Below are 23,731 nucleotides of genomic sequence, written 5' to 3'. Positions count from 1 at the left end.
TGGCAGCAGAAACTACAGCATTAGGCACCTGCTACAACCCGTGGCTGCTGGGTTGGCAGCCTCAGAGTGGGTCTCGTCTGTCACCTGTCCTTGTGTTGGGAGACTGCTGGCTGTTTTCCCCCATCGAATGCCATTTTTCTGTCATCACCTTTGGAATCAGTGACTCTATCCTTTTCCAGTTACAGACTCATTACGTTAATCTCAAAAAAGCACTTACTTTCAAATGTTGATGCTCATCTATCTGCCAGTGTGTTGAGAAAGCATACATAAATATATCCTGGAATCTACAAACTGTCAAAATTAAGACCTATTTAGAAGATAACTGAAGGCTTTGAGACATCACATGGAATTGGTCAAATTACAGAAAAAAAACTTCTGTGATATTAATAAATTTTCAAGAAAAACAGACAAAACAAAGAACAAAAACAGCCAACCATTCAAGCAAACAAACAAGCCACTCTTACCCAAGATGAAAATTTAACAGGAATTTGGTGTTGCTGAAATTGTGGGGGAAACACAGTAGAGCATATTAGGGGTAAAGATATTATTTTGGGAAATAAGAAAGGCTTTAGGAGGAAGCAGGGGGAAGAGGAAATCAGTAAAAGGGGAAGTGGGGAGGAAGAAACTGAGGCAGAGGTGCTCTGAGTGTGGCTTCCTAATGCACTGGAAGCCTCAGTTCTTTCTTAGAGTCTTATCCGTACGGATAGGTCATCACTATACTTGACAACATAAGAGGGTGTTGAAAAATGAAATTGGACAAGATTACAAATAATGTTACATAATATGTTTTTGAAACTTGCCTCACATAGTCAGGATCCCGTCTTACAATGTGATTTCAGTAGGTCCTTAATTTGTTTCCTTTGTAGATGTTCCTTCACAGAGTAGGTATTAAGTCCTGTACCGGTCATCAATTTCAAATACCCTGCTGTGATGTGAAATGGTGGTCTCTTCTGAAGTCTGCCTCAGAAGAGAAGTGCGGGAAGATAATCAGCAAATGGGAATTTGTTCTACAGATTAATAAACTAGCCCTGGAAATTTATTAAGGCTTTCGTGGTGTAAAGCTGGTGAGAGAGTTGGATAATTAAAAGAGATTATAAATTACTAGGATTATTGATCCGATACATTTGTGTATTTCTTGTATAAGTTCAAGCTCTCTCCCTATAAGAAAAGTTATAAAAGGAAAAACAGATTAAAATCATAAGTATATTTACCCTCCATTACTTGTCGAATTTAAAGACAACTTCTAGGCTTACATGTTTTCACTTCCATGAGAGAATAAAGGAAATAGGGCTGGAGAGTTGGCTCAGCCATTCAGAGAGTACACTGATCCTAGAGAAGACCTGAATTCATTTCCCACGTCCCTGTCAGGTAACTTATAACCTTCAGCACCCAGGGGATCCGATGGCCTCCCGTGGGTTTCCTGGCTCCTACATGCAAGCGCATATCTTATTCTTATGCAGAGTTAGAAAGAAGTAAGACTAAATGCAGTACTTACATGGAATGAGTAATGACTTGAAGTCTTCTCATGTCATTTGGCCTTAGTTCCACTAAAATTATTGTTGGGAGATAATGTAAATTATAAAACAATTAAATACCCAAATATATGTTTTTAAAAGCAGAAATCTAAATCTATGGGTTACTCTAAACCCTTTCTGTTTTTATGGCATCGTTCCCAAAATTTTGGTGACAAGAGACTCAGGGTTGGAGTTGTGTAGTTCCCTTTATAATAGGAGGGGGGAAGGAATGGCATTCAATGACCCGGACTTGAAATTATGACCTGTGGTAGCCCATCTCTCTGGTTTCTGGAGATGGAGGTATGAAATGGTGCTAAGATAAAATGATGTCATCGGCTTGACGTAGATGACTAGTGTTGATTATGGAGTAAGCAGATGTCAGGTTATCTTGAGGAAGGGTTGTCAGCTGGCTCTATGTCTCTTCACTCAAGTAACAGATACCCCATGCTTGAGAGGTAGAAATAAATGGCATCAAGTAAATTTGATGTACATGGTGTTGTGTACACATAGGGATGTCCCACTATGCAAAATGTCCTTTTCCCTGTGGAGTAGGAGATTAGCAGCCTGCACTTGATTTGTCTCATTCACACTCTCTGACAGCATGAGTGACTCATCCCTCATGATCAATAGAAAGCCTTAGAAGCCTGTGGGTACAGAGAGCAGTGCTGGGGAGGCCTTAGAGAGGGTGAGGAAACTGAGGAGGAAAGAGAGAGTGGATCCTTTGAAGCTCAGGAAAATACTCAAGAAAAAGAAAGCTAGACTCAGTGTGGTTGACAGCATTGCCTACATACAGCCAAGGAGGTTGGAGGTGTGAGGTACCAGGAGTGTTGGCTCCTGGAAAGCTTTGCCTCTGTGGAGCTGATGTCATATAAAGAAAGGGCGGTCCATCTCAAGTGATGTTGAAAACGAAGAAGGAAGGACAGGGGAAAGAGAAAAAGCCTGCACCATGGAACTGGGGAGCTCACCTCTCACCTGCTGGCACCCATTGTGTAAAGGAGGAAGAGGAAGGATCCTCAGCTAGGCATCCAGTCCATGGAAGGAGTAAGGATAGAACAGAGGAATCTGCACCCCACAAGACAGATAACACACACACACACACACACACACACACACAGAGAGAGAGAGAGAGAGAGAGAGAGAGAGAGAGACAGAGACAGAGACAGAGACAGAGAGACAGAGACAGAGACAGAGACAGAGAGAGAGACACAGAGAGACAGAGACAGAGAGAGGGGAACCTGTGCACTTTAGCTAATGATCTCACCCGATACCCACCATGAAACTAAAGAACACTACCAAGAATATTGTAATATGAATTAAATAGTTTTTTCTTCATCTCTTTGGCTATATGAACCAAACAGAAGGCCTCATTGTGTTGAACGTACTAAAGCTCAGCAGAAAATGAGTAACAAAAAAATAAAAGGGAAAGTGAAATAAAACAAGCATTAATTCAACCCCTCAGAATGTAGAAGATAGAAACAAACAGAATAAATGGGAACTAAATTGCAAGGTGTTTAGGGGAGCTTCAAATGATAATCAAACCCGCACTTAATACCTAAAATAAACAGAAATGGCCTAATCCCATCCGTACTCAGACATCGTCAGAGTACGATTTAAAAACATATGGTTCGGTTATTTGCTGTTTGTGAAACTTCACACTCTCACAGCAGTATCGAAAGGTAGGAGAACAGTGATCCTAAAAGGTGCACTAAGTAAACACTCACGTTCAAACCGAGCAGGCCACACAAGATCAGGAGCAAAGCAGATAAGTCCAGGCAAAGCAGAGAAGTCCAGACACAAACATACACATCCCTAAAATGGTTAATGCACCAAAAGCAGCACGATACAGGGGTGTGCAGTGAACACCAGCTCCTCAGGAACCTAACAGAGCAGGGCTGTGATGGTGAGTTAGACAAAAGGCCCATGGCATCAGACATGGCAGCCTGAGGTCAGCGCCAGGGAACTACGTAGGGGAAAGGACCGGCTCCTGCAATGAGACGTCTGACCTCCACATACACCGATGTGTACCTGTGCATGCACACTAGTTTAAGTTCTGTCGCTGTGATAAACACTAATGCCCCAAAGCACCTCATGTGGGAAAGGGTTTCTTACATCTCATGAGTAACAGTCCACAGCAGATGGAAATCAGAGCAGGAGGCAGGAACTCGAAGACGAAAACTGAGAGAAAGGTTCCTTTCCTTTCACTTCCTTCCTTCTTTCCTTCCTTCCTTCCTTCCTTCCTTCCTTCCTTCCTTCCTTCCTTCCTTCCAGGCTTCTTCCTGCCTTCTGTTCAGCTAGCTTTCATATTGAGCCCAGCAACGCTATAGACATGGACCAGACAGACATAGTCTGGTTTGAGGCAACCTCCTAATCGAGACATCCTCAGATAACTGTGGACTTTATCAGGTTGACAGCTGAAGCTAATTAAGACATAAACCAACCCACGCACACAAACAAACATAAAAGATAAATAAAATATAAGAAGCAATAGAACTCAAAAGACACTTTAATTAAACCGCAGTTGAAGTTGGAGACATTAACACTGCACTCTCAGTAATTGGTAGAACTATTATTCCCTTCAGAAAGTCATTACAGTTTTAAAACTCAATTAAAGTATGAAGCAATATGGTCTAGTTGATATTTACATGAATTTCCACACAGTAGTAGAATATATGCACATGGGCCATATGCTAAGAGAAACCATATTTGATAATAAATGATCCTCGTTAAAACAAATTGCAAAAATTTAAAAGAGTTTGAGGACTGGTGAGATGGCTCAGTGGGTAGAGGTACTTGCTGCCAAGCCTGAGGACCCATGTTCTATCCAGGAACCTACGATGTAGGAGGGGAGAACCAATTCCCGAGGACTGTCCTCTGATCTCCACATGTGTACCATGCCGTGTGCACACACACATGCTGTCACACACAAACACATTGTAATCTTTCGTTTGAAAGAACTGGAACCAAAGCGAGTAAGCGGACTCCGTGGAACTCAGTCGAACCTATCCAGAGACTACTGACAAGTGACAATGGATATGGTTGGGAGAGTTGTATGAAATTAAAGTCATGTTCTTCCACCTGTTGTTCTGGTTTAGAACATGGGAAATAGAAATCTTCCGTCTGACAGGGACCGAATGGATAAGGAAACATGCTGGTGCGTGGCAACCAATGACGGATTCTTTCTCTGTCCACTTTATTTTACAGCTTCTCTGCTGAAAGGATTAAAGCATGCAAACATCGTGCTTCTTCATGACATCATCCACACCAAGGAAACACTGACACTTGTCTTTGAATATGTGGTAAGTGAAATAAGAAAGATCCAGACCGTACTAGTTAAATGTGAACAGAATCCTCACGGTGCTATTACGTTGGATTTCTGTACTGAAATGAATTGTATTTCGGAGTACAAAAATAGAAGTTTTTGGGTATGCATTTTGTTAGACGTGTTGATATTTATAGCCTGTTGGTTACTAGTATGCTTACACTGTGATCCGTAGGTCTATCGAAAATAATGATCACTCGCAAAGGAATTCAGGAACAACACAAATGTTTTGCTCGGGATTTATAACTTGGTTTCTCAAAAGCCATCCCTAGGTAGAGCTTTATTTTGGTGGGGGGAGGGGCATGGGATCCTAATATCCACAATTTAGGCTTCAAAGTTTTCCACCTCAGTTATTTCAGCTATTAACTAAAGCTCCCAATTTGTATAGCATACCGTGTAACAATCTTCTTGTGTTGAGGATGTCACTGCTGAAAGACCTGAACTTCAACTGGTAATTAATCTTTCTCCATTTCCCTCAGTAAAACATATGGTGTTTGTGTAGCACCGTCTCAGCATTTAACTGTGGAATCATGGGACGTAACCATGATAATTAGCATCTGAGTTCTCGCAGATGGATCCGAGAGCATGTAATTTATAGGATACAAATGACATCGATGCGGACTTTTTTATTGAGAAGAATAGCTACCGGTATTTTTGATGGTACTAAAGTCCCATTTTTATAATTACCACACTATTTTTATTGAAATAAAAATAAAAACCCCATTTTCTTTAAAAGTATGAAAGAATGAATATTTGAAGCAGTTTTATCTTGCTAATGTCTGCCTCTGTCTGTTTATCATTTGGAAATTGTTGTCTCATGAAAAAGCCATTCGTCTTGTCTATTTACATATAAATGATAGATACATTTGAATAATATGGTAATGCAGCTACAAGGACAGCTAGAGCTAGCAACTTGCATATATTACATGCTACCAAGAATGGAGGCAGATTCACACATCAATGCAAATAAAATTTCTTTTGTTTCCTTCATGATTTGGAGTCAATAATGTATTGAGATGGCTTGGGCTTGGAACTTTCCATTCATGTTTTCTAGGATGTCTGATTTACATATTTTAATAAAAATCTAGATTTTTCTATCTGTACTTACTTCTATAGTGCTTTCCAGAAGGGATATTTATTTCCTCCCTCTAATTGGACAATTAAACTGGAATAAAAAGCGGGGCTTGGGACACCTAAATTAACAGACCTGGTAGAGAAACTGACAACCACAGTGTGACAATATCTTCAAATCTTAAAAGAAAGTGCAATACAATCATCAGGCAGATAACAATGCGTATGTTCTGTAGAATTGGCAGCCAAACTGATGGTAATCCACTGCCTTCTGTAATATTTGCTGATTAAGACTGATAAGCCTTTTTCTTCGTGTGAGTGAAAATGTCCCTGTCCCTGTGCTAGAGGACTAGATATGGAAGGTCTTAATCAACCACATGTCAGGCACGCACGGCATCCTACGTGAGGAGTGTGGTCTTGGTTTCCTCCCCCTCTGCCTCCTCTTCATTTCTCAGTTTACCTTATTTTCTTCCCTTTCCTCAGGGGGCTTGCCTCCCTCTCAGTACTCTCTGTGTCTCCATCTGCTCCCTCTGCTGAAGACCCTTTGCTACACCCTGTTTGTGAGTTACACGGTGTTCCAGGGAACCTCTGAAGTCAGAGGTTCAGGGTCATCGCCAGTTGCTGTAGAAATGGCAGTCACTCAGTGTTAAAAATCATTCCCCTGGAAATGGTCTAAAGGATTCTGTACAGTGCTACCCAAATTCTTACTCTTCGTACTTACACTGCTGATGCCTTAAGAGTGAAACCTCCTCCACATTCCAGTAGATAGATTGCTCTCTTCCTCCACATGCTAGTAGATAGATTGCTCTCACCATAACTAGCAGAAGCATACTTGTCTTGAGTGTGTCCTATCACTAGGAAGTGACGGCGAGTCTGTCGATTGAAATGCCTTTGAGGGATGGACTGAGTACCACCATGGGTGTAAGGTAGGAAGCTAGAGTGGGTGATGTTTTCTTGGGTGGTGGGAGAAGGATGAAGACAGGGCCGTAGAGGAATGGTTAAGGGAAGTGTGAGCACAACACTGAAAATGCAGGTGTGCTCTGTTGGTTTTTCTCTTTGGACCGTGCTAAGGTCTCACGTCCGTGTCTGTCTTTCTTGTCTTTAAACAGGGTCTTGCTATTGCGCTTTGGCCAGTGTTGGACATGAGATCCTCTTGTTTCAATTTCCCAAGCCTTGGGGTTGATTATAGGCATAGACCACCATCTGAGCTCATTGTTACCTTTAATGTTCTCTTGTACTGTTGCATAAAACTATGAATTTTAGCACTTTAAAAGCAGAAAGCTATGAGCTAGGTTGGGTTATTTTCAGGCCCATCTTGCTTTATCTTCTGGTTAGGAGATATATCTGTGTGTACGCACGCGCGCACATGTGTGTGTGTGTGTGTGTGTGTGTGTGTGTGTGTGTGTGCATTTCCCACTGTTCATTGTTGTGGCTATACTTGGTTGTAGTCTTTGGTCAGAAATGGGAAAGCAGACTTGTTTTCATAAAGCAAGATTCTATATTATTGCCCTGTACATTCCCTGATGTGTAGGTAAACACACATACATGTTTGTGTGTATGTGTGTGTGTGTGTGTGTTTGTATATGTGTGTGTTTGTGTGTACCTGTTTACACATAAACTTGTAGCTTTTTTGAAATCAAGCTCAAACATTGCAATCTAAACTTTCCCAAAATTTATAATGATATCATATTTTAAAACTGATGGGACTTACTTCCTGGGTAGCATTGTTTTTGTTGCTCCGTGTCACCAACAGTACTTCTTACTAGGTCTAGTGTCTATACTTGTTTTTTCCAGTCACTCAGAAGACTGAGGCAGGAGAGTCACAAATATAGGGCTTGCCCAGGCTTGAGAACATGTTAAAAGCCAGCCTGGTCAGATTAGTGAGATCCTGTGTGGACAGACATCTCCGTGGCAGAGGTCTACATTTCTTACCCTCCTATTGGTGTGATAGAATCCATGACCAAAAGCAATTCATAGAAGGGTTGATTTAGACTCCAGAAGGGGTGAGTCTATCCTGGGGAGAAGCAAGACAGTTTGACAATTTCTGAGATACTGTAAAATCTTTGCTTTCATGTTTGAATTGCATTTTTAGTTGGGGAGGCATGCCAGGGAACAGGAGGCACAGAGGCAAGAGCTGGGAAGCTCAGAGTTATGTTTTGAACTGCATGCACAAAGCTGAGGGAAAATTGGAGTTGTGGTGAGACCATGGACCCCAAAGGCTGGCCATCACCGAACTGCTTCCTCAAGGAAGGCCAAAGTTCTCCACAATGTGCTCAATCATTGCCACAGCTGGGGTCCACATGTTCAAATTTGTGGCATTCATCATTCAAACTATCACAAGTTCATGCCTACATTGTAAAAGACCTTGGAATCAATTTCCACTACCAAATATAAACAAACAAAATCCTTTCAGAAAACATGGAAAAACTCTTTTTGAAATCACATAGTAAGGTAAACAATACAGGAAAAAAAATTCAATAGACCACACTCATTAAAATCCTAGACGTACAGGGAAAGCAAGAGGTTTTGACAAATTTCTAGACTCTATTGTTTCTTTGCTTTCCATTGTATCTTTCATTAGAGTTACATTTTAGTGAGTTTCTGAGGTACACCTGTAAGCCTCACTGTGCAAACGGGTCATATTTGTGACAATGCTCATGCAATCGTTTCTTTGTCAGGGACTCTAACCCTAGCTCCTTTACATTGTTTCCATCAACACTGTAGTTTTCTTAAAGCCTTCTGAGAATAATGAGATAAAGGATGGAATGTTAGTGATATGGGGGGGGGGGAACCTCAAGGGGATGACTTCGGAGTTAATTATAATCAGCCCAGCAATTTAGCGGATAACAGAACTTTGTTCATCCTCCCAAGCATCATGAAAAGCTACTAAAACTGTCTGAAACTGAGTTTCTCACCCACTTTCACAGCATGTGGAGGTCATGAGCTGGAAGCTTCAGAGCTGGGACTTGGGCATGGCCTCCCCAGGTGGCTTATGTCTCAGTGACAGGGCACATGAGCCCCTGAGAAGCATGCCTCCAGCAGTGCCTTCAGATGAGAGATGGTAAGGGTTACCTTTGACTAGGAAAAGGCTTGACAAGGGAGGTGCTTCTGTAATGGTCTAATAGGCTGGTATAGCTCGCTGCCTTTCACTGTGGGTTTAAGACTTGAAAGAAAAATATGATACCACTTAGAAACGGCGGCTCACCGAAACATTCAGCTGAGACAATGCTAGCAAAAAATGCCTTCTGCTTAGACAGAAAGCTTAAGCAATGAGTTTGTGGCTAGAAACAACAGATTTTTTGATAAAAACTAATTGAGTGCCACATCGTTGTGTTTAATAGTATGACGAAAGCGAGAGGCATAGCAAACAGAGGAACACGGTTATAAAAATGCGTTTTGCCGCCAATTACCTACCTATTGCGTTTTGCTTTAGATTGTAAAGGAGACAGCAATCTTGAGCATCCTTGTCATTGTGTGTTTAACAGCCACGATGTACAAAAGGAAGCAATCCAGGCATGGTGGCTGGTGCCTCTGATTTTAGCCCTCAGGGAGCTGAAGCAAGCAGAGATCTGTCAGTTCAAAGACACCAGATCTACACAGAGACTTCCAGGACAGCTAAGACCACTTGATGTGACCCTACCAAAACCAACTAACTAGCTAGCTAACTGACTAACCAACCAACCATCCAAACTAAGTCAAAGAGTTGAGTGAGCTTATGAGACATGGACAAAATTTCAATTTTACAGGATACATAGGTTTTAGATATTAACTACACAGTGCTTAAAGTTATCAATACATTATTATGTATGGACAATCAGGAGACCAGTTATTACCTAGCCTATTCCTGAGCCCTTGAAAACATGTATATAGATCATATGCAAATGTTAGTCTATGAATTACTGCTCAAAAACTGTCAGTGAAAGAAGGAAAACCAAGAGACTATAACTAATCACGATAGCAATAGATACAGTCATCTTATTTCTCCCGCCATGCTCTGACCTGTGACAATGGGGCCAAACATCATACATGATTGAAAGATCACCAAAAACCCCATAATGTGTTTTCATAGTTCAGCAAATTTTGTAAAACCCATCCAGAAATGTCCATTAATTTGTGAGATTGTGATGTTTGTTTTTACTTTAACATCCTAAGTGTTGGGTTGGCTCTCCATGCATTAGTCGCTAACTAGGGCTCCATTATAAATTAGTGCAGACTACAGAAGAGAGCTCTGTGAACTGAACTTTGAGACCTTCCCTTCATCAGTGGCAGAGGCTTGTGCTGAGGGCCCACCTCTGTATAAAAATAGCCCCGATTTCCAAATGAGCCAAGTTTATCAAGGGCAGTGCCTCCCTCCCTGTCTAGTGCATGTCAGACTATCTGGTATATTAAAGATCTCATTATGTTTTAAATCTCTCAAAGAAAGAGAGAGACAGAGACACAGACATGGACAGAGACAGAGAAAGACAGAGAAACAGAGAGACAGAGACAGAGAAACAGAGGGAAAAGTGGCAAGAGGAGACAACATTTTTATCACTCTAACTCACATTGAAGAGTTTCCATTACAAAACTCTAGACACACATTACTTGGGGATCTTGTGCAGCCAAAGCATGCCATGTGGCTTCAGTCTTGCCACTCATCACTCCAGGGTAGAGCACGTCTGCCTACCTGACTTACATTCTCACAGCATTGCCTGCATTCTAACTCTTTTTTCTTCCAAGTAAATGTTCTGCTAAGTGGAAGTTACAGAACAAATCTGACACTTTATCAGTTAGAGCAGCTTCAGACGATGGCATGGCCACCAATGCATGGTCGTCGTGTCTGAGGAATCAACGAATCTTTTTTGTTCAAGGTGGATGTGCCAGTGAGAGTTCCCTATTGCAAAGCAGAAACTGTGCCTGGTTAATTGAATGAGGACACCTTGTAGGGGTATCATGGCCGACAGCCTTGCTTATATACTTTAAAACAAGAAAGATCAGGTGATGCTGGGTCACCAGAACCAGAGCCAGAGCCACGGCAGGGAAGTGTGCCCGACCTGAGCACATGCGGCCATCAGAAGTGTTTAAAGAAAGGTTTTCCCTCTCAATTGCTTGTATGGCTTCCCTAGGTTAATAAATGTCACTGCCTGCTAATGTCAAAAAGTCAAAATAACTCTGAAGCCTCCTTGCTTCTTGGGTTGTTCCTATCCAGTGAGCCAATAGTGTTTGTTTAATTGGCAGAGCTGAAGTCACATGCCATGTTTTGGCTGTACAAGACCCCCAGCGTAGTGTATGTCTAGCATTTGTAATGGCAAAGAGGTCCTGTTTCTTACCGAGATTCATAGAGCAGGCTGGTCTTAGTGGTACATGCTTGTAGCTTCAACACCCAGGAGCCATAGGCAGAGGTCTCCAGGAGTTCAAGGTAGTCAGCACTGTATAGTAAACTCTTATCTCAGAAACTAATTAGTTAATCCTCAAAGCACAGCAATGGTTGTTTGTTTGTTTGTTTTGTTTTAGCATACATCAGGCATTCCAATGTAGAACATGGTATCCCCGGTCCCCTGAAACATCTCATAGGCAGTCACTAGAGTAACTTTATTACCCAGTCACAGCTAGGAATGTGAGGTGAACTGCAGGTGACATGCCAACAGGCCCTCCATTTATGATCTTTGAGAAATCATCTACATTGTAGATAGGCAAGAGTGAATCTAGCTTTTAAAAGGTGGCTTAGAACGCATCTCTACCTCTATAGATGTACAGGATGATACTAAATATTGGCAGAATTCAAAACTATATTCCAACACCAAGTTTTGCTAGTCTTTCTTTCTGTTAAATAAAGGAACCCTGCTGTTATTTGGTTGTCCCAGGATTTGATTGATTGTCCCAAACTCCAACAAGATCTTAACGGAGTGGCCATGAAGTCTGCTTGTGAGATGCTGTGCCCCTCTTACTATGTTTGCTTCATCAGCTTTTTCCAAACCTATTGACGGATAAACTGACTTTATAGGGGAGAAAAGTCAATTGGACGTATGAGAGGGGAGTTGCCCTTGGCCTCATTCTCCTTGTGCTTGAGTTAGTAACTCTGATAAAGAAGTGGTGACGATGTGCATGGCCAGTCTGTGTCTGTCATAGGCAAGGCCCATAATTAACTGTTAGCGCGATGTACTCAAGGGTCAGAAAATCATCTGGGAAAATCAGGAGTCCAGCCTTGCAGGTAAATGCTGTGTCAGACAATGCACTTGACTATTTTCTAAAGGGTAGGTTAGCTAAATATAGAAAAAAGAAGAGAGTGCAAGTGTGGTAACTTACAAATGATCCGTGTAAGACAAGACGGGTAATCCCTTTGCTCCAGTGTGCACTGGCACCAAGAAGTCACAGCAGACAATAGCCGGCATAGGCTGTGCGCATGTTGACAGGAACTGGAGCAAAGCAGAGTTGCCACAGGTTGGCTAATAGGATGACAAGGTGACAGAAGTGAGAGCAATGAGAAGCCAGCAGGAAGGAGGGGGCAGTGCCGATGTTCTAGAAAGAACATAGAAGCCACTTGCAAGAGCTCAAGGAGACTGGCTTTATCTTTTTTGGAAGGAGTATTCCAGGGCTCTGTGTTACTACTAAATTAAACTTGGCATCTTAGAGCCTAACAAGTACTTTATCACTAAATGTGTTCATTTAATAGGATGAGCAGAGCCTCATCTGAAAGTTAGTAGGAAGGGTTCCTATCTTGTGGTATCTGCATTGCATTAATGTGTTATTTAAGTGACCTGGGACATGTAAGTCCTGGTGCACACTAGAACTTGTAGTAGGCACGAGATTGCTCCGTTTTGCTGATAAAGAAAACCAGGTTGACTTGTCAGCAGAGGCTGAGAGATGCGAACCTGTGGTACTTTACCTTCCTGATGGTTTCCTGATGCTTTCAAGTGTTAACATTCAGGTCTCCAGACCTGTTCCTGGTTCTTGTGAAATGGATTGATTTCAAGCTCTTTTTGGTTCTTTTGTTGCTACCTTGAGTTTCTGATCCTGATCTCCTGAGCAAAGGGATTCCAGGAATGTGCCATCATGCCCTGTGAATTTCACGGTTTTATTCATTAATTTGTGACTTGGTTTTCTTTAGTCTTCCCTAGAATTATTATATATACAAATAAAGTGATTTTATTTTCATATCTAAAAAAGAAAGTGAAAGAAAGCCAAGTTCACTCAAGTACCTCATGCTCTTTGTAGTAGCTGCACCCTGTCGTCTTTCGAGTCTCTGGAGTCCTGGAGTCCCTGTAGTTCTGTGTCCTGTCACCATTCACAAAGGCGGCATCTCCAAGGTAGATAGCAGAGGAACCAGTCTCACCATTATTGCATGAATTTGTCTCATCTGGCACATTCTTCTGTAAACAAACTAAAACTGTTACACACATTCAGTTGATCATTAATGGATTCGTTTATCCTTCAGCAAAAATGGATTCCCATGACAGCCCCTTCTCTTCTGAGTCTAAAGATACAAACATGCAGCCTTTACCTCAGCACGATGATACACACTAGTGATGCTGCCACTCTGGATGATAATGCAGCAGCTACGAAGGATTTCAGGGCAGTCTGAACTCTACACAGAGGGCAGCAAAAACCACACATAAATATACAAGACGCATCGTGTGTTTCTGTGTCTGTCTTTACTAAGGCCTGATACCTGGATGATGCTAGGTAATGGAGCTCCACAAACCACTGGGGTTTAGATTGCAGCCACACTTGCAGATGTGTGGTGGGACCATGGCAGTTTTGTGATTTGATGAAAACAACCGAAAGTCTGGCTTGCACTTCATGGCTTTCCTTTATAAAAGATGTTAAGGATGCTGTCATGATATATATATATATATATATATATATATATATATATATATATATATATATATATGTGTGTGTGTGTGTGTGTGTGTGTGTGTGTGTGTGTGTATATGTATATTTATGTATATGTGTATATATATATGGAGAGAGAGAGAGAGAGAGAGAGAGAGAGAGAGAGAGAGAACTAGTTCTGCCAGTGATTATGCATTGTGAGCAGGACTTCTGTCATTCAGAAGCTAAGCCAGAACCAAAGGTAGAAAACAGATGCAGACCCTGTGGCTGGCTGATTGTGCAGGCAGTGTGAGATGTGAGGGTGCTGAACCATAAGGAGAAAATGGAGAAATGAAAAGGAATCGAGCTAGCTTTCTATCAGGGCTCTTTGATGAACCCCCTGCTTTCTCCAATTGGCAAAACAAAGTCAATTAGCTTCTATTCTCTCCTTTTCCCTGGTGACTTTTCTCTTCTAATAAGGCATTGTAGTTTCAGTCATTTCCAGGAGCTTGGCCACGGTCTGGCTGGATTTGAGGATTTGTAGTGTCTTCGTCTTGACATTGCAACACACTTGCATTTTGCACTACGGTGTCACTTCGTGTGGTGGCCGTTCATATTACACGCCCCGATCATAGCACAGGACTTGGCTATCTGCTCTAAGACAGAAGTGAGTCTGACTGTTACCTTGATGAAATGAATGCCCAATTCTCCAAAATAGTCGTAACTGTACTCCACTGTATTTCAGACCATTTTGTTTGAATACATTCTATCTCTGTCGATTTCTTTTGTTTTCATTTCACTTTCTCACTTTGATAATTTTATCATTCAGACCACAAGGCTTTAGTAGTCAAGAAATCACAGGAAGATGAGCTATAAGAAACAAGAGGGTTTCTTGGGGGAAGACAGCTTTAATTTTCTTTTCCTCACCAGAAATGCTATCATATTTCTTATAAAAATAATAAACTTGCATGACTGTGCACACTCATACAAGAGGAGCAGGAAGGTGGCTCTTTAAGTAGAATAAAACTATCAAAAAATGACTGCAAAGGAGTTAGAGAAAACTTTCCTTACAAATGCAAGATTTTATTCGATATATGTGCCTAAGATCAGGATGAAGCTAATCAATGATTCCAATTATCTTTGAATTAAATTTGATTAGGTCAGTGCTGACTGTAGAAAGCACCATTAACAAATCCTACGTGGGAATGTGCCCAGTGCTATGTGGCATACAAATGGAGTGGAGGTAGCGTTCCACTAATGTTCCCAGTAGCTGGACAACTTGGTTTTATTTTAGTATCTACTCCTTTCATCTAGTTTACTGTGCATGTATGTGCATGTATGTACATGTGTGCATGAGTTCATGTGTATGCACATGCATACATTTATGCATGTGTTCACGTACCTGCGCATGGGTGTGTATTAATTAGTTCATGTACACATGCACATACCTGTGCATATGTGCCTGTGTGTATGTGTGTGTGCGTGTGCGTGTGCGTGGCGTATGTGTGTGTGTGTGTGTGTGTGTGTGTGTGTGTGTGCACGTGCGCACGGTGTTCTGTAGCACAGGATGTTCTTGAACTCCTGATCCTCTACCTCCACCTCTCACGTGCTGGGATTATAGTCATATGTCACAATGCCTAAATTTCCTTTGTGAAAAGCTGTTATTCCTTATATTAGATGAATATTTAGCTCAGGTCTCATACCATTTGAGATTACTGTGCATTCTTAGTTGTAAAGGTGTGTACTTGCCTCTTCAGATGTCAATCATGTGTTTGGGGTGATGTCATTGTCACGCTTGCATGGAGATAAGAGTCCTTTGGTTTTAGGTTCTTTGGGAAAACAGAGGTTTTTAATCTTGAACTTTCTACATTAAGCCTACTTCTGTTCTTTGGAAACACACAATTAAACTTCCTTATACTGTCTCAAATATCTTTTTTGAAAAAGTTTATTGAGGTTTTATTTTACGTGTGTAAGTACATAGTGTATACTTCTCACTGAGGTCGAAAGACAGTGTTGGATTCCCTGGAACTGAAGTTACGCATGGTTGTGTACTACCCTGTGGCCCATGTGTACCATGTGAGGTGCTAGGACTTGATCCAGGGTCCTCTACAGGAACAACACGTGGATTTTACAGCTGAGCCATCTTTCCAGCCCCCTCCTATTGTCTTGTATTGATTATTCATCTTTTGGATCAACTTTTGCTTTCTCCTTAGTGACAAAGTGTAAAAATATATATATATATATATATATTTATATATATACACACATATATATTTACATATATACATAGATATATTTACATACACACATGTATACACACACACACACACACATATATGTATAGCATAATGTCATATGTGGACACATTATTTCATTGTCCCCAAGGCAGATGGTGTCCTATGATTGTGTTTTGCTCTGTTCATACTGACTTTCCCTAGAAATAATTCCCTTCCTGCCATTACTTCAGGACCTCTCAGAGCACAGGGGTGACAAGTCTTCTCTAGTCTCCGACATGCCTTCTCTTCTTTTTGGTCTGGAGGAACTTGCGTTTACTTGGGGAACATAACTTCTAATACTGTCCTGGGACAGAGCCTGGGAAGGTGTTTTGATTCATTGTTCAGCTCTCATGCTTGATTGACACGCTAGCCAGGTCTGGTGAGTTTGGTTGGGAATAATTCCATTATGATTTCAGCAGGGTGCTCCATGTTGGTCTATTTGCCATTACTTCCATTTAATGACTTCTCTTCATCTTGAACGTCCTGTTATTTTATGCAGTGTTTTCCACAGGGCAGCTGCAATTTCACCAGGTCCATCTTTTCGTAGTGGAATCTCACATTGTCTCATTTTTAAATTTTTATTTTAATTCTTTGTGTGCATTGTATAAATTTGTGTGTGTGTGTGTGTGTGTGTGTGTGTGTGTGTGTGTGTGTGTGTGTGAATATAATTCTCCTTTCACTGTAGCTTCAGATCAAACTCAGGTTGTTAGACTCGGAAGCACCTTTACCCACTGAGACATCCCACTAGCCAGTTTTTAATATATTCTGTACTGAAATAACTATGTAGAGACATAACCCACATTGCAAACTCACTCTTTTTAAGCATTCAGTTCAGTGACTGGTAAAACATTCTCAGTCAGAGACTTATTCCCGCTGTCCAGTGTTTTGTAATGGAGTGTGAGTGCCTTCCTTCACAGTTGGGAAACCATCATCCTAACCACTGAGGCTGGTTACCACCCGTCTGCTTTATGACTCTAGAGATTTACCTGAGCAGCTCATGTAGTAGGAGGTACGCTGACACGTGACCTCGTCGGTGGCTTCTTCCACTTGCACAATGCTGCAGAAGTTCCCCCATCCTGTAGCTAGAGCAGCACTCATTCTCTTGTAAAGCTGAGTATATTCCATCCACAGTGTGGATAAGTCATGTCTTACTTATCCAGTCACCCACAAGCACACATTTTCTCTCCTTCTAACTGTTGTCAAGAACAGTGGTACGACCATTTATGTCCCTGTGTGCCTTCTAGGATCCTGTTTCTAGTCTTCTGGGTCAAATTGTTGAATTAGTTTTATAACATTGCTTTCCCTTTCTGAGAGAATACTGAACAGTTTTCTGAGGTGCATTCTGGTTTAAGATCCAGTGAGATGTATGTGTCTACTCTTTTCTTCACTCACCACCTCTGCTTTTTGTCTACACCTAAGTCGCCATTGGACTTTTATCTGAGTTCTGATGGCTTGAACATCTTTTAATGCATATGTTTCTTTTTGTTCTAAGCATTTTTTTAGTTATTTTCAAATGATTTCTCCATTTCATCTTCTCTTTGCTCTATATTTTATCTCTGTAGGATTTATGGACCTTTGGGTTGTTTTTCAAGTTTTTCTTTTTTTCTTTTATCTTTTATTTCGTCTGTTTTTAAATTATCTTTTCCTTGAGCTCGAGGTTACTGGTTACTGGACATTTTCTCATTTTTATGTTTTAAATATTCTAATTAAGATTTCATGTTATGAAATTTCTAGTGGTATGCATTTGTGATATATTCCATTTATTTCTTTTGATTTTAAAGCTGCAGCATGCTTTATCTACTGAAAATACTAACAGTGGTATTCAACACTAGTGAACCTATCTTCCCCCTGTTACCTACATTTTTTTTCTTGTAGTTTGCTGTGGGCTGGTGTGTAATTTTAAAAATTGATTAGGTTCTTGGTCCAGAACGGTCTGATTGAGACTTCAGAGTGTGTGGGTAGCAGGTAGACTGCTCTTCAGCGTAAGGAGGAGGTACTCCATCTCATGGAGATGCTCTCCCCACCCTCCCTGCTGTGCTTTCCCACTGCAAGCAAAGACTCTTCCTGTGCTTCTTTGAAAAATCGCAATTTTTTTGAGAATTTCACACAACATATTTTGATCATTTTTATATACACTCATCTAAGATCTACCACTCTTCCTTATCCATTCAACTGGGTGCTCTCATGTTTTTAAACCTATAGAATTCAGTTAGTGTTTCCCATAGAGATTTGGTGTGTTGCCGTTCCCTAGAGCATGGTCATAGAGAATGATGAGTAAGGGATGCCCAGTGATGAATCTTGTGGAGATGGATTAGGGGATGGGCTGCACTTAGTATTCTTACTTTGGATTCCTCTGATCTTATTTGATTTCTTGTTCCCGATACCTTCTCTGTGTTTTAGAGAGGGGCCTTTCTGTAGACAGTAGGGAAGGTTAGTCTGAGGCTTACGTAGCTACTGAGGACTGTCAGCTAAATTTTCATGTCATCGATGTCTAGATGTAGACTTCCCGTGTCTCCACGTCCCTGTCTCCTGACACGTCTATATATAAACAGTATTGTCTCTACACTTTCTTCACTTGCTATGCTAATGCACTTAGTGTTTGCTTTGAAGCGTCTGAAACGTGTCGACGTGTGGATTGACAGAATATCAAGTGGATATTCTTTCTGTCTGTCATCCTTATGTTGGAGCCTCGTCTGTCGCTAGAAAGCTCCATCACGGACGTTCTTCCCTTAGACTGTATAAATCACAGAGTAGTTTGCTAACTTTTATGCAGGTTCATGTGAAGCACAATGTGACAAAGATCATGAGAGTGAAGATAATCAGATTAACTATGTTACCATCCAGACCCTAACATTTTAGGGGTATAAACAAGATCCGCAGTGGACCTTTATTAAGATTTTTATTCAGATAGGAATACTTATCCCTGCTAATTGTGGTTCGTATGGCTTGTCTCAATGACTGAATGATGGTAGCTTAGGTAGAAATATGCATTCATGCTGTAGAGAAACATACCTATTGGCTTTTCACAGTCATCATTTATATTGCCAAGGACCTTCTTCCTTTTTCCTTTCGTGAGTCATGGCTTCAACATTCTGAGTTAAATTCCTGGTTCAGTGAGTAATTTACTCTTTTCTAGCTACCACACCCACTCCAGATTTAAATCCTCAGTAGATGCCAATGCTTCATCCCCACTTCATGATCCAGGAGCTAAAAGGCTAATTAGTCACGTCAACTGTTTGCTAAGCAAGAACTCTCCATTTGGTGGATTTTTTTTTTTTCATTTTTCCTTGCTGTATAGCCTGCTTTCTATCTTGGATCCCCAGTTAGCCATCCCTGTTTCTACCATAGCCAGCAGCATCTGGAAGCTCAAGTTTATTCTTTTTTCTCTCTCTTCTTTATTACTGTCTAGTTTACTTAGATATGGGGCATAGGCAGTGATGACAGGCAGTGCTAGTTATCTAGTTAGAAGTTGAAGAATATGTTGAAGGTATATAAATCTGACAATAGAACAGAAACTCATTTTTTTTATCTTTATTAACTTGAGTATTTCTTATTTACATTTCGATTGTTATTCCCCCTTCCCGGTTTCCAGGCCAACTTCACCCTAACCCCTCCCTATTCCCCTTCTATATGGGTGTTCCCCTCCCCATCCTCCCCCCATTAACACCCTCCCTCCAACAATCACCTTCACTAGGGGTTCAGTCTTGGCAGGACCAAGGGCTTCCCCTTCCACTGGTGCTCTTACTAGGCTATTCATTGCTACCTATGAGGTTGGAGCCCAGGGTCAGTCCATGTATAGTCTTTGGGTAGTGGCTTAGTCCCTGGAAGCTCTGGTTGGTTGGCATTGTTGTTCATAAGGGGTCTCGAGCCCCTTCAAGCTCTTCCAGTCCTTTCTCTTGATTCCTTCAACAGGGGTCCTGTTTTCACTTCAGTGGATTGCTGCTGGCATTCGCCTATGTATTTGCTGTATTCTGGGTGTGTATCTCAGGAGAGATCTACATCTGGTTCCTGTTGGCCTGCACTTCTTTGCTTCATCCATCTTATCTAATTGGGTGGCTGTATATGTATGGGCCACATGTGGGGCAGGCTCTGAATGGGTGTTCCTTCTGCCTCTGTTTTAAAGTTTGCCTCCCTATTCCCTGCCAAGAGTATTCTTGTTCCCCTTTTAAAGAAGGAGTGAAGCATTCACATTTTGGTCATCCTTCTTGAGTTTCATGTGTTCTGTGCATCTCGGGTAATTCGATCATTTGGGCTAATAGCTACTTTTGAATGAGTGCATACCATGTGTGTTTTTCTGTGATTGGGTTACCTCACTCAGGATGATATTTTCCAGTTCCACCTATTTGCCTATGAGTTTTGTAGAGTCACTGATTTGATAGCTGAGTCGTATTCCATTGTGTAGATGTACCACATTTTCTGTATCCATTCTTCTGTTGAAGGGCATCTGGGTTCTTTCCAGCTTCTGGCTATTATAAATAAAGCTGCTATGAACAGAGTGGAGCATGTATCTTTGTTGTATGTTGGGGCATCTTTTGGGTATATGCCCAAGAAAGGTATAGCTGGGTCCTCAGGTAGTTCAATGTCCAATTTTCTGAGGAACCTCCAGACTGATTTCCAGAATGGTTGTACCAGTCTGCAATCCCACCAACAATGGAGGAGTGTTCCTCTTTCTCCACATCCTTGCCAGCATTTGCTGTCACCTGAGTTTTTGATCTTAGCCATTCTCACTGGTGTGAGGTGAAATCTCAGGGTTGTTTTGATTTGCATTTCACTTATGACTAACGATGTTCAACATTTCTTTAGGTGTTTCTCAGCCATTTGGCATTCCTCAGCTGTGAATTCTCTGTTTAGCTCTGAACCCCATTTTTTAATAGGGTTATTTGCCTCCCTGCTGTCTAACTTCTTCAGTTCTTTGTATATTTTGAAAATAAGCCCTCTGTCAGTTGTAAGATTGGTAAAGATCTTTTCCCAATCTGTTGGTTGCCGTGTTGTCCTAACAACAGTGTCCCTTTGCCTTACAGAAGCTTTGCAGTTTTATGAGATCCCATTTGTCGATTCTTGATCTTAGAGCTTAAGCCATTAGTGTTTTGTTCTGGAAATTTTTTCCAATGCCCATGTGTTCTAGATTCTTCCCCATTTTTTTCTTCTATTAGTTTGAGGTATCTGGTTTGATGTGGAGGTCCTTGATCCACTTGGACTTAAGCTTTGTACAGGGTGATAAGCATGGATCGATCTGCATTCTTCTACATGTTGACCTCCAGTTGAACCAGCACCATTTGCTGAAAATGCTATCTTTTTTTTCCATTGGATGGTTTTGGCTCCTTTGTCAAAAAAAATCAAGTGACCATAGGTGTGTGGGTTCATTTCTGGAAAAAAAAATTAAAATTTACAGTCAGGCATGGTGGTCCACAAATTTAATAACAGTATTTAAGAGGCAGAGGCAGATGAATCACTGGAGTTCTAGGCCAGTCTGGTCTTCTTAAAGAGTTCTAGGTCGGCCAGGGCTGCATAGCAAGACCCTGACTCAATAATAATAACAATTAATGATAAAAATATTTAAATCAATTAAGTTCCCAGTGAAATTGTGTTTAGGCATATGTTAGGACACATAAGTATATATGAAACAGAAATAATTTGGTTTCAAGATTCACACAGAGCCAACAATTCTGCCCTGTGATGGAGCACATAAACAAGGTCAAGTTCAGGGGAGGTCACCTAATAAATCACCCCCAAAGGAAGATACCCACCTGACGGGAAGTAGTCAAATGTAGCATTTGGTCCACATAATTGCTTTGAATCACAACTCAGTGGTCCAAAGGTTGTACCTAAAGCTTCCATTTTGAGAAAACTGGAAAAAAAAAATAGGACCAAAACTCTCAGGGTGAAAAGAGGAAGAAAAGAGGCTCACTTGGTTAAAGGTGTGGTCCTGGAATTAGAGTCAGAAAATAAACAAAACACCTTAGTCTCTCACATCTGTAAAGCTATGGCTACTACAGTCTTGGGACTGCCAAGGGCCTCTTCAGACCCCAGGGTTTCCAGGCACCTTTTCCTCTCTGGAGTTTCTCTCATGCTTGTTTTTCACTGACTCACTTCAGCTACTTCGTGATGCCTTTGGTGCCATGCGAGTTATTGCCATCTTCAAAAATTCTACACCAGTCAAAGTTGCTCTCTCCTTTTCTGCTGTGGATTTCCCCGAGATTCTTGGGAAAACATCAAATATACATGTACGTTTATTGAGCCTCTGTTCTGACAGTTTCAAAGATCTCATGGGTGCTGTTTCCTGAAGTCTTCTAGGGGAAGAGCAGCCCTGCTCAGTCTTCCACTGCAAGTTTTAGGTCAGACAGCTGGATCTATTTTGTGAAGCAGAGACTACTCTGAAACCAAATGTCACAATATAGAAGAAACATGTATTTGGTCTTATTTGTAAATGCAACATAAAAAGACAATTTTTAATTACCAAAAAAAAAACAAAAAAACAAGAAAACAAACAAACCAGAAACTCAACATTGCTACATGAATGGGTTATGGGAGAGAATGTAATTATTCACAGTATTGGGAAATAAAAACCAATGATCTTTATTTATAAACACAAAATCAGATCTCAGCCCACTGTGAATTGACAGGCAGACTGTCCAGGAGTCAAAGGTCACTTCATTCCTTTCTGTTTCTTACAATAGCATTTGTGAGAGGTCAATGAGCAGCTTTCTATCCCGAGGACTGGAACAAGATTCTGATTATATGTGCCTCATACTAACACTGTAGCAGATAATTTTCAATTTCATTTCAATATACCACAGAACACAAGTGTGTACACATGCATGTGTGTGTGTGTGCACATGTGTTTCATAATACAGTAAATTTTCACTAAAGTACCTTAGAGAGTATGGCAGACACAGGAAATGGGGGCCATATTGTCTTTTTTAAGTGCGCACTTGTCTAACTACCAGAAATAATATCTGGAGCTGTTATCACCTCCATGATTTGTCTGAGCCACCCCACAGGCCACACCATTCCCTTTCAACCCTTTGTCTAGAGATCTGGGATCACTGGGTGCTGGGAGCACACTGGCTCTGCGGCAGTTGAGGGAGAAGAGCATTGGTGGGGAAGACTTTCTATAATAGTGTTTGCCTGTCTTGAGTCTAAGTTTCTCTGAAGCTAGAAGCTTCAGGCCTCTGCGCTAATTCATACCTGTTGGTTAACAGCCAGGTATTAAGTAAGGGATTAATTGCTAGGGCTCCTTTGTCTCTTGCCCAGAAACTTTGCCTCTCACCGGTCAGACAGGAGGGCAGTTTGGAGCAATTAACTTTTATTGAAAGAGAAGATCGTCACAGGCATAAAAGGAAAAACTTTTTTTTAGGAAAAACTTTTATACAAGCAAATACACATAAACACACATATGCTCTTACATTCGTTCATGCACATATATTCATATATGCTTTACTATCCTTTTGTTGGTCCTAACTACCTGTCTCATGCTTACATACTTATGCGCACACCCATACTCACATATGCAATGTTTTTGGTGGATGAAGCAAGTGCCCTGGTGAGCAAGCGCCACTGGACAAGCGTCGGTCAGAAATAACTTACTCATTCTGGATGAAAAATAAGCTTCAACAATTACTGCTAGAGAAAGAAAAAAGCTTCTACCCTTTTATGGCTAAATGAATTTAAAAACCTGTCTCATGTTAAGAAAAGCCTGTCCTCTACTTTCTGCTCTCTCTGCAATTCTTTCTCTTCTTAGTCAAATCTCTTCTCTT

General features: G+C 41.1%; 1 protein-coding gene across 4 annotated transcripts in view; it reads left to right on the top strand.

The window, feature by feature from the left end:
- The window catches only part of Cdk14 (cyclin dependent kinase 14), a 475,778-nt gene that overhangs the window by 228,393 nt on the left and 223,654 nt on the right, over nt 1-23,731 (top strand). For all 4 annotated transcript variants that reach the window (XM_032907015.1, XM_032907014.1, XM_032907013.1 and 1 more), the window contains one exon: nt 4,716-4,810. In XM_032907015.1, the coding sequence (XP_032762906.1) occupies nt 4,716-4,810 (95 nt within the window). The remainder of the gene's footprint in view (nt 1-4,715; nt 4,811-23,731) is intronic.

Source organism: Rattus rattus, chromosome 6 (genome assembly GCF_011064425.1).
Source record: "Rattus rattus isolate New Zealand chromosome 6, Rrattus_CSIRO_v1, whole genome shotgun sequence".
In the NCBI taxonomy this organism is placed as follows: domain Eukaryota; kingdom Metazoa; phylum Chordata; class Mammalia; order Rodentia; family Muridae; genus Rattus; species Rattus rattus.
The sequence above is the reverse complement of the archived record's forward strand: the minus strand, read 5'-3'. Positions and strand labels throughout refer to the sequence as shown.